Source organism: Macaca fascicularis, chromosome 9 (assembly GCF_037993035.2).
Source record: "Macaca fascicularis isolate 582-1 chromosome 9, T2T-MFA8v1.1".
Taxonomy (NCBI): Eukaryota; Metazoa; Chordata; class Mammalia; order Primates; family Cercopithecidae; genus Macaca; species Macaca fascicularis.
The window spans coordinates 17839079-17851250 of record NC_088383.1 but is presented as its reverse complement, the minus strand read 5'-3'; the positions used below and the strand labels follow the sequence as shown (position 1 = coordinate 17851250).

General features: G+C 42.1%; 1 protein-coding gene across 1 annotated transcript in view; it reads left to right on the top strand.

The window, feature by feature from the left end:
- Positions 1–12172, top strand: part of CUBN (cubilin) — a 314813-nt gene that overhangs the window by 180175 nt on the left and 122466 nt on the right. Inside the window, exons 33-36 of the mRNA XM_005564724.5 lie at positions 1699–1812; positions 3919–4029; positions 5743–5871; positions 6992–7124. Coding sequence (XP_005564781.3) covers positions 1699–1812; positions 3919–4029; positions 5743–5871; positions 6992–7124 — 487 coding nt within the window. The remainder of the gene's footprint in view (positions 1–1698; positions 1813–3918; positions 4030–5742; positions 5872–6991; positions 7125–12172) is intronic.

Here is a 12172-nt window from a genome sequence, read left to right as displayed (position 1 = left end):
TTGTAATGTAATCAGATTCCAGCCCCCGGAAGCAGTGGTTTCCCTCATTCCTGAGTCCTGCCATTGTCCAACTGAGGAGTCACTGTTGTTTTCCATTTATTTTTCTTTGTTCCCTCCCTTCCTCCCCCGCTACCCTCCTCTTCCTTTTCCTCTCCTTCCCTTCCTTTTCCCCCCTCTCTTTCCCTCCCCTTCCCTTTCTTTCCACAGGGTCTCACTCTGTCACCCAGGCTGGAGTGCAGTGGTGCAATCACGACTCACTGAAGCCTCAACCTCCCAGGCTTAGGCAATCCTCCCACCTCAGCCTCCCAAGTAGCTGGGATTATAGGTGCACCCCCATACCTGGCTGTTTTTTTTTTTTAGAGATGGGATCTTGCTCTGTTGCCCAGGCTGGTCTCAAACTTCTGGCCTCAAGTGACTCTCCTGTCTTAGCCTCCCAAAGTGCTAGAATTACAGGCGTGAGCCACTGCACCTGGCCATTGTTTTTGTTCTTAAATCACCACTTCTCCAAGACCTTTTTATCCATTGCCTTTCATCTGCTCATTCTGAGAGATGAACCCCTTATCCCATCAGAGATGACTTGTATTCAGATGATTCAGAACATTCATTACAAATACATTTAGTCTGTGTAGTCGTTATGTCTATCTTAGTCAACTCACTTATATTCTGTAGTAAAGAGCTCTGGATAGGGACAGTGCCTGGATCGAGGTCTCCCAAATACATACCATAGACCTTTAGACTTTGGAGCAAGACAGACCATATTCTTGTTGATTTTAAAGAAAAACTAGTTTCCTAATAGTTCTTTTGCATGTTATTATTCACTTGTATGTTGCTTCATAGTAAAAAGTCCCTGCTAGCTTTCATCTGGACTATGACAACCTCCTCCAAGTCACCCACCCTTACCCCATCTCTCTCCAAAGTCACCTGTAAACGCCCTGCTCTGATCATGCCCTTGGAATGTTCAGTGTGTGTCCTGTCTCCACCTGGCCTGGAGAATGAAGCTCAAGCTCCTGCGGATGTTAACCAAGGGCCCCAGAACCGCCCTGACCTCTCTCCAGCGTCAGTCACCCACATCCCTCGGGCACCCCACGCTCCAGCTGAGCCTGTATAGATGCAGTCCTTACCCTCCTCTGTGTCTGCTCAGGCGGTCCCCTCCCTGGCCTCCCTTTTCTCACCCTCCAAGTCCTAGTTTAGCCTCAGCCTCCTCCTCAGCGAGACCTCTTACGGCCTTCAGCGGTGACCGCCTCTCCCCCTTCAGGACTCACATGGAATTTTGCTCTTCTCTGATAATCTGCAGTCATCCTTAGGAAGCCTTGTTCAATTGAGTATTTATTTTCCTGAAAAAAAAAAGAGGTCATGTATAAGTAGATTATCCCTATACCTGTGGTTTATCAGTGGGCCGTGTAAGTGAATCCATGTAAGAATTTTGTTTGAATGACTTAGGCAATTCATAGCCATTTAATCTGTTGCTTTCTGCCACTTCCTACTTCCTGTAGTTGAAGAATAATTGTTAAAAATATAAACTGTATAAAATATAAACTCATGGTTTATGTGCAGCTCTCCTTACGGAGAACTTTCTTGGTATGCATTTTAGAAATAAGAAGAAAAATCATTGATGGTTTCATTCAGCAAATAATTGTTTCGTACAGTCAGCAGAAATGAAAAGCATATGACATGTATGTGTGTTTGTGTGTTCCCCAGCCTGCGGAGGCCACATCCTCACCAGCTCATTTGATACTGTTTCCTCTCCACGGTTCCCTGCCAATTATCCAAACAATCAGAACTGCAGCTGGATCATTCAAGCGCAACCTCCATGTAAGTAAAAAAATAAAAAAGAAAAGGCATGCAGGAGAGAAGGTGCCTGTGGGAAGGTCAGTCTATGGGTAACCTTCTTATCTCAGTGCTAACAATCGATGGCCTTCCTCTTCATCTTTTGCAAGTCCCGATTCCTGATGTGCCCAAGAACAAGCATTTCCTAATCTGATAGGGAAGTCATTTTTACAGTTGCTTCTAAATTTAAAAACAATTTTTTTTTTTTCATTTCAAGGCCTAGCAAAGGTTAAAAACACACACACACAACAACAACACAACACACCTACAACCTTGCTGTATTAACAGGCATATGCAGGCATGTGAGATTGGGGGTAAACCAAAATAATCGATAAATAGTGTTTGACATGTGTGCCTTGAGTGTAGCTGATGCCCAAGACAGTTGCTGAGTGAACAAATGAAGAAGAGCCACAGACTGGAGAATCAGTGACTCACGGGCCAGAATGCAATGCACACGCCCATCCATCAAAGCAGACATTCATAAAACCTGGGCTCTCCTGCAAGGTACTATTCCAGCACAGGCCTAGAATAAACATTGAATAAACGCTTACTTTCTTTTCTTTCTTGGAACCCTAGAATCTTATTTTCTGACCCGGTAACAGTTCGTTGGTAAGACAGAAAGAGAACATCAGGAAATGCCCCTAAAGGACATGACAGAATAGCTGCAAAGCAGGTGATGCTTGGGGCCCTTCTGAATCCTCTTTCAGGGGAGCCCTGCCTTCCCTTGAGGTTTGCAGGAAAATACGGTTTCAGGCATAATGTAGGAAAGACTTTAAGTTCTTCACTCTACACAGCAATTAATCGCCTGTGTGAAAATAGGGAAGTCACTTAAGCTTATCAGGCCATGAAAAAATAATCTGCAAAATGAAGAGTTTGGCTTAAATATTCTCTAGCACTTTCCCTTGGGATGTCAGGAGTTAACAAATTGCTGGTATCTTTATTGACATGCATAAGATGTGGAGGCCGATGATGTAATCCTTAGCCAATTCGAACGGGGAGGTGGAGCCCTAAAGAAAGTTGCCAGCCAGCCAGAAACTGAGCTGTAGATAAAGAAGCCCCCTCCCTTGAACAGAGCTGTTTGTGCCTGAGGATTATTTTCTAATGAGTTGTGAAGCATTTAGATGAAAGATCTCACTAGTTCAAGAACAGCAATAGGAAAAGATCCTGTTCCGAAGATTAGAGAGCTTGAAGAACAACAAAAAGAAAATGTATCCAGGGGCTTGCTGTTCTGCAAAGCTTTCTTGATAAATGTCTCTGAACCTTAGGGCACCAGCTCTAGCCTGAAAATAAAACTAAGTGAGCTAAAATGTGACAGCCAGGGAGAAAAGAATGCATTATTTGCAAGCACATGCAAAGAAGCCGAATTTAAGGAAATGAACCTATTGAGAAAAATGCTTATCAGAGAAACACAGCAATGGTGATATAAAAACTGGAAAGATGGCATTTTCCAACAAGATATTCCCTTATAGTGCCTGGAATGAACCTACCCAGGAGTCCTCTTATTTACCACTACCAGCATTTCAGATGCCACAGGCACTTTGGAAAGCATCTATTCTGTTATTCTTCAAAGGAAACCATCTAGCATAGAAGTTATTCCCTTCCCTCCCTTTATCCCTTCAACCATGTGCAAATCTGCCTCATTCATTACTTCTCTGCTGGAGAACCCTTACATGAAATTGTCAGAAGTAAATTTATCTCCCTGTATGTTTTTAAATTTAAATTTTATTTTGTAAAAATTTTTATCTTTAATGTTTGTGAATACATAGTAGATATATATAGTTATGGGGTACCTGAGATGTTTGGATGTAGGCATGCAATGTGCAATAATCCCATCATGGAGAATGGGGTCTCCATCCCTTCAAGCATTTATCCTTTGCATTACAAATAATCCAATTATACTCTTTTAATTATTTTTAAATGTACAGTAAGTTATTATCGACTACAATTACCCTGTTGTGCTATCAGATAGGTCTTACTCATTCCTTCTATTTTTATACTCATTAACCATCCCCACCTCCCCATCTTGCCCCATCTCCCTGTATGTTTTATTTGCCAGTACTGTATTAGAGAATCTTCTCTTTTTTCTTCCAGTAAATCATATCACCCTCTCTTTTAACCACTTTGAACTTGAAAGAAGCACAACGTGCACACGTGACTTTGTAGAAATTTTGGACGGCAACCACGAAGACGCACCCCTCCGAGGTACCTTGGCGCTCACTCATATACATCTGTGGTCTTGGCTGTGCTTTATTTATAGATCTACATATTTATAGGCTGCCGTTCTAGGTTAGAATGTTTCCAATAAATAGAGCAGCCTAAGCCAAGTAAAGATGATTAGAGGGTAAGAAAGTAGGCTTTAATGTGAGGTTCAGGGAACTCAGCCTGTTGATTAATATATTCAAACATGTGAATAGTTTGTGTATATGTTTTAAAAGATTTAAAAATTGCAGCTGCTTTAAAGAGTAGTGGAATGCAGCGCATCCCAGCATTACAGAGCATTCTGTCAGAAATTTCTTGTTAATATTTGACCAAGTTCTTACGTTCAAATGGAGCATGTTTCTTTCAGCCTTGTCCTTAGTGGAAGCAAAAAAAACAAAAAACAAAAACCCACTTAATTAGTTAATTAATTAATTAATTCCATTAAAACTCTGTCATTTGTTTGTTAGACTTCCCAATAAAATTAAAGAGTGCCACTCTCTAGTTTCTAAAATATTCTCAGCCAAAAAAACAAAACAAAACAAAACAAAACAAAACCACCTCAGGCCATTTAAGCTTTCTCCATAAACTTCCTAACTTTTGAATTTTGTTGTAAAAACCTCTCGTCCTGGCCGGGCGCGGTGGCTCAAGCCTGTAATCCCAGCACTTTGGGAGGCCGAGATGGGCGGATCACGAGGTCAGGAGATCGAGACCATGCTGGCTAACACGGTGAAACCCCGTCTCTACTAAAAAATACAAAAAATTAGCCGGGCGAGGTGGCGGGCGCCTGTGGTCCCAGCTACTCGGGAGGCTGAGGTGGGAGAATGGCGTGAACTCAGGAGGCGGAGCTTGCAGTGAGCTGAGATCCGGCCACTGCACTCCAGCCTGGGCGACAGAGCGAGACTCCATCTCAAACAAACAAACAAACAAACAAACAAACAAAAAACCTCTCGTCCTGCACTAGAAGACAAGGTCTGTCAGGGAGGAGACTGCTTTGCCTGTTGCCTAATTCCCAGTGCCCAGGACAGTGTCTGAGACAAAAGCGAGCAGTCAATGAACTCTCCACACCCTCTCCACACCTCTCACAGCATCGCCGAGGTCTTTGTTAGTAAGCATTTGACAAGCATAAGGACATATTATTTAACAAACTGTTACATCGCAATACCTTGTGCTGAGTACTGTTCTCAGTATGTTAGAACTAATAAGTCAATCCTTTTAACCTTATGAGATAGGTTTCATTATTTTCAATATGCCCCTTTTCTCCAAGTGGGGAAACTGAGGCACCAAGCACTTCAGTAACTTGCCTAGGATCACACAGCTAGCAAATGACTGAGCCAGGAGCTGAATCCAGGTAGCCTGGCTCCAGCATCCACACTTTCCTGTGCTACAACATATTGAATATTAGTGCATGTATTTGTATGGGTCCAACTGGGCTGGAGATTTTTGCTTTAGGTACATGTGTCCCTTGGTCATCTAAGTTTTTCCTCTGGTCCTATTGTTCTTGATCATCACCTCTCCTATGTATAGCTCCTGTATATAGTTTATTTTAAATGATCAGGTATTGTCTCAAACACTGACCCTGAATGAAGTGGTTCTCCTAGTGGCAATTTCTTCCCTTTGTTTTGGTCTCTTGTAATTCTAGTAAAGATGTATTTCCTAGAAATAGTGGCCTCTGCCATGTCGTCATTCATTCTCCTTGTTGTTATCTTCATTATCTAGGCCGTTACTGTGGCACTGACATGCCCCATCCTATCACATCCTTCAGCAGCGCCCTGACGCTGAGGTTCGTCTCTGATTATAGCTTGAGTGCTGGGGGTTTCCACGCTATGGTCACTGCATCAGTGTCGGGTAAGAAACCTTAGCACCTGGCTCCAGCGGTTAACAGGGATGTGGTAGAAATTCTTGGTTTGTTATTTGGGACTCTTTGACCTTCGTAGTTGGGAGCTAATTTCCTGAGATCACCTCTGGACCAAATCTTACCTTCTTCCCAATTAAGTGAACCTGTTGTCAGTTCTAACAATAATGAACTCTGAAAGTGGGGACAATTGGTTGGAAATGTGGCTGTCTTTTCAGCTACACCCCACGCTCTCAGATGACTTGATGTTCTTTTGTTTGTTTTGTTTTGTTTTTGAGATGGAGTCTCACTCTGTCGCCCAGGCTGGAGTATAATGGCACAGTCTTGGCTCACTGAAACCTCCACCTCCTGGGTTCAAGCGATTCTCCTGCCTCAGTCTCCTGAGTAGCTGGGATTACAGGCATCTGCCACCACACCTGGCTAATTTTTGTATTTTTAGTCGAGACGAGGTTTCCCTATGTTGGCCAGACTGGTCTCGAACTCCTGACCTCGTGATCTGCCAGCCTTGGCCTCCCAAAGTGCTGGGATTACAGGTGTGAGCCACTGCGCTCACCCTGGTGTTCTTTTTGGCTTGTTAAGGCAGCCCCAACCTGGGGAGGAGAGGAACGGGGAGCCGCCCAGAACTGGGTTTCTTAGCCTGTTAGCCGGGAGAGTGCTGCTGGTCACTGCCATCTTCCTTGTTATTAGTAGTTAAAAGCTACAGAACACCTAGAAGATGGTGACTGCATTTCGGTGCTCTACTGAGAGGGAAAAGCAAGCATGCTGCCCTGGCTTCTAGGCCAGGGCTGAATAGAATCCTGGTCACAAAAGTCAAGTGGCTGTAGGATAGTAAACAAGTCTTTTATTCTTCAAAGTTACCATTCACAGGTAGAAAAGGCTTTGAGAAAAGACATTGCAGAAATTCCTTCTAATCCACCACACTGCTTGGCCCTTGGTCTTCAGTTTGCAGAATCATTCCCTCCTTATTTTATATGACATGATGTTTTAAAATGCGAGATGGACATGTTGTCTATTCTTTTACATCGATATGGCTCTAGCATTCTTTCTCCTTTATTTTATAGTGTCTGATGCAGTCTTTGCTGTGATACTCACTTTATTTCTGTTTTCTTCCAGCTTGTGGTGGAACGTTCTATGTGGCTGAAGGCATCTTCAACAGCCCTGGCTACCCAGACGTTTATCCCGCTAATGTGGAATGTGTCTGGAACATTGTCAGTTCCCCTGGCAACCGACTCCAGCTGTCTTTTATGTAAATCCTTTTTATGGTGTATTGTTTCAGTGCTAATGAATCTGTAGGAAAGAAGTCCTGGTGCTAATAAGATGGGCAACTTACAGTGTATGTGAAATTTAGGAAGTATTTTTCCAAATTTCCTCTATTTCAGTCATAGTTTGAGTTATAAATAGCATGAAGATTCTGTCGACCATGGTTCTTGAGTCCTGTCTAACATTCCCAAAAGAACATTCTTGAGCCCTTGGCAAATGAATCTGTGGCCCATTCATGTTCAGAGTACAGGAATCTTATCTTTTTTTGGAATTAGACACATGTAGGTCCTTCCAGAGAATCACTAGTATTGTTTATTCCAGCAGAGCCATCCCATCTCAATTAAGCATTCTTTACGCTTATATCTTATCCCCACCTCAATCCACCTTTCCTTCTATTTCTATCAGAAGAATGGTTTTGGCGCCAGGTGCGGTCACCCATGCCTGTAATCTCAGCACTTTCGGAGGCTGAGGCGGGCAGATCACTTGAGGTCAAGAGTTCGAGACCAGCCTGGCCAACATGGCAAAACCCCTCCTCTACTAAAAATACAAAAATTAGCCGGGAGTGGTGGCAGGCACCTGTAATCCCAGCTGCTTGGGAGGCTGAGGTGGGAGAATCCCCTGAACTTGGGAGGTGGAGGTTGCAGTGAGCTGAGACTGAGCCACTGCGTTCTAGCCTGGGCAACAGAGTGAGACTCCATCTTGAAAAAAAAAGAAAAAAGAATGGTTTTGGAAGTTTTTTAACTTCCAAACTTAAACTTACTTAAACTTTAAACTTAATTTTTTAGAACACTTTCATATTCCTCATTGCACTATAACACTTTTTGAACAGGGGCTATAAACATGGAATTAGTAGTACGATCCTATAACATTCTGAGTGGTCTTAGATTAAATTAGACAGCAACAATAATATCTCTTAGAGTAGATGTAAAAAGCACACATTTTAATCAACTAATAGAGAGGTATATGTGACATGTCACATGATAATGGATGCTTATTATATGTTGAGAGATCAGATCTTGGAATTTAAATTGCCGTTTTGAATTAGAAGTTATTTACCACTCTATGTTACATATTACTAGGCTGTGGTTGGGACTGCTAATTCTGTTTTGAAGAGAATATAAGTAACTTATTGTTGAGAGAGGAGGATTGTTTTGAGGACCCTGGCCTGTTTATTTAAAAGTCTTACTTTTCTTCCAAGACTTGCTAATCTGTGCATCTGGAACTGATTAAAAATATGGCACAACCATCCTATTTGTGGACCAAGTTCAAACATCTCAAGTTGCTTTTTTTAAATCCATCAATCAGACAGAGCCTCTTCAGGGTACAAGTGGCCTTGTGTTAAGACAAAGGCACCCTCTGCGTGCTGAAAGGCAATGCAAGTTTAAGCTGCCTCACAGGAAGGAGGTTTCGGTTTGTCTTTGTTTTTTTTTTGGAGACACAGTCTGGCTTTGTTGCCCAGGCTGGAGTGCAGTGGAATGATCTCAGCTCACTGCAACCTCTGCCTCCCGGGTTTAAGCTATTCTCCTGCCTCAGCCTCCTGAGTAGCTGGGATTACAGGCACATGCCACCATGCCAAGCTAGTTTTTATATTTTTAGTAGTGATGGGATTTCACTATGTTGGCCAGGCTGTTCTCGAACTCCTGACCTCAAGTAATTCACCCACCTTGGCCTCCCAAAGTGCTGGGATTACAGGCGTGAGCCACCACACCTGGCCTGGTTTGTCTTCGTCTTCACTAAGAGCACAGAATTCTGTATGGGAAGAAATCTATATACTTTATAATGTTTACCAGACATATATTTATTCCTTTACTCAACAGACATTTATTAAGCTCCTAATATGTGCTAGGCATGTAGTTGGCTCATGCTACTCTCCTATGAGGTGCTTTCTATATATTGATCAATAAAACACCATCATTGTCCTTAGAATAAAATTCAAAGCCCTTCGCACAGCTTTAGAAGGCTTATCAGAATTGCCACATAAAATGATTTTTTTTGGTCTTTTCCTCTGTGTGTCTACCACATTCACGTTGTTGACCGCTCTCATTCAGTGGTTGCCAGGAACTGAGCTAGGTGTTCAAGACAGATAAGATTTCGGGTCTTGACAAATTACTCATAAACCAACATTAAGAAGCTGTTTAATTAAGTTCATTTTATTTCTGTGGGATAATAATAACAAGTTTCTATAAACAAATTTATAGTAATTTCAAATTTCTAGAACTGTGAAGATAAAGAAGATGTCAAATTTAAAACGCATACCACATAGCTGGTGCTTAGCAAATGTTCAGTGACTTAATTCTCTCAATCTTTACCATTTCTGAAGCATCTTCTGTGATGGTTCACAAATAAGTCCAAATGGGCAGCACTAGGCTCTCCTTCCAGAGGGTGGGAGATTATACACACAAAAAGCAGGTTTCATCTATTTTAGTGCTTAATAGACATTACATTTTAATTACCATATAGAAAATCATAATGGCTCAGCTATTTCCTTTCTTGCCTGTAAGAAGTTAATTTTGATTACTCTGAGTTACTAGCTTGAGTTTTATTTTTAAAATGGAATTTTTAGACTGCAAGATGCCTCTTTTTTTGCAGTTGATTAATGAGAAGGCAAGGCCTGTGAGTTATTTCTTCCCTGGTCTAAATTCTATCCAGATGGGTGCTTGGAAACATTACCCTGGGGTGTGTGAGAGCATATGAGAAGCATATGTATCACATCAAGTTCTAAAACATGGGGCTGGGATTGTGGTGAAACTGAGTAGGGAAGAGGACTGGAGAAATTATGGTTGAATCTGCAACAAAAAGAAATGGGGAGAAATAAAACCTAAAAAGGAGTTTTTTTGTAAAACATATATTTAACCATTTATTACCCATAATATGACTAACAATGTGAAATATGCTAAAATTATTTTCTTCTGCTTCTCAGAACGCAGAAAGGGAAGAAAGGGAGATCGTTTTCCTCAGAAGGTAAATTACATGCAGCTGCCTCTAAAATCTTTCTATTCAAAGTGCGGTGCAATCTTTCTGACCGGTTAGTTCACCCCTGTGGTTTGGTAGGCAGGGAATTGACAGAAATTGTATTTTATGCTTGCGGAGTGCTTTTAGAAAGTGATTGGTCTCGGTTCAAGAATCAGAATGAGATAATAAGAAACAGTGATTGTACTATTTTTGTTCCACATCCTACATTTACTAACAGATCTAAGCCAAAGGGTAGAATTGCTTATAAAATGTAGCAGCCTAAAGCAAAGACTTCCAAGAATAATCAAGCTTTTTTAAAGTTTAATTTAATCCTTATAGGTATTTCCCTACCACCATGTCCAATGGAATGTCTTTTCTGCCATCTAGCACTGGATTACACTAGTCTAGTACGTAGAAAAGACCTTCACTTTGGAATCTTCTGGAGCATCGGACAGAATGCTAATGTGCATGTTGATCACCTAGGATCTTGCTGAAATTCATTTTCTCACTGAGCTGGTTGGTGGGGCCAGATTCCTTGTTTCAAACAAGCTCTCCGGTGATGCTGATGTTGCTGGACTATGCACTGCACTTTGAATAGAAAGATTTTAGAGGCAGCTGCATGTAATTTACCTTCTGAGGAAAATGATCTCCCTTTCTTCCCTTTCTGCGTTCTGAGAAGCAGAAGAAAACAATTTTAGCATATTTCATTGTTGATCATATTATGGGTAATGAAATTGAGCCTGAATGTGTGCACCAAACTTGGCAGTCATCCCAAAGATGGATTTAGACCAATTCCTTGCAAAAAAAAATGATTGAAGATACAAATATTGTGTTATAAAGCATCAGATTGTCAAAGGAGACAAATGTGTGGTTTGCTTTACCTGATGTGGATATATCCTGATTTCAATGATCAATTATAGCTTGCTGTAAAAGTTCCATCTAGAGTAGTCCAAATGGTCTATACTGTAGTGACCCACCTTGGTGGGATTGTGAGAGCCACCAGCTTACCACCAGGCTTACTGATTTGGTTAGAGACCTACCAATGCTAGTATCTGGCTTGAGAGGAGGGTAGAGCAGAGCTGACCAGTTACTTCACCCCTGTGGTCTGGTAGGCAGGGAATGACCAGAGATGTACCTGGTATATTGACTAGTGGTAGGGCTTGAGGTGGCCAGAGCCTTCAGGCTGCTTATCTCTAACCATTCTCCTCCATTAGCTGAGCTAGAGCCCCAGGGGAGCACTATACTTAGCATAAAGTAAAATCTTGCAATGGATAATGTTGAGCGTTAACGGAAAGATACACATGACAGAGAAGTACATTTTCCCTTTCCTTTCCTTTCCCTTTCCCTTCCTTTCCTTTTCCCTTCCCTTCCTTTCCTTTCCTTTCCTTTCCCCTTCCCTTCCCTTCCTTTCCTTTCCCTTCCCTTCTTTTCCCCTTGCCTTCCTTTCCCCTTCCTTTCCCCTTCCCTTCCCTTCCCTTCCCTTCCCTTCCTTTCCTTTCCTTTCCTTTCCTTTCCTTTCCTTTCCTTTCCTTTCCTTTCCTTTCCTTTCCTTTCCTTTCCCCTTCCCTTCCTTTCCCCTTCCCTTCCCTTCCCTTCCTTTCCCTTCCTTTCCCTTCCCCTTCCCTTCCTTTCCCCTTCTCTTCCCTTCCCTTCCTTTCCCTTACCCTTCCCTTCCTTTCCCTTTCCCTTCCCCTTCACCTTCCCCTTCCCTTCCTTTCACTTCCCTTCCCTTCCTTTCACTTCCCTTCCCTTCCCTTCCCTTCCTTTCCCCTACCCCTTCCCCTTCCCCTTCCCTTCCCTTCCCTTCCCTTCCCTTCCCTTCCCTTCCCTTCCCTTCCCTTCCCTTCCCTTTTTCTTTCCCCTTTCCCCTTTCCCTTCTCCTGTTTGAGTTCGTGCTTTCATTTATTTGGGGTATAAACCTAGAAGTGAAATTGCTGGTTCATATGACAATACTATGTTTAACTTTTTGAGGAACCACCAAACTTTTCTATAGGGATGCACTATTTTACATTCCCAATAGTAATGCATAAGAGTTCTAATTTCTCCATATCCTCATCAACACTTCTTATTTTCCATTTTAAA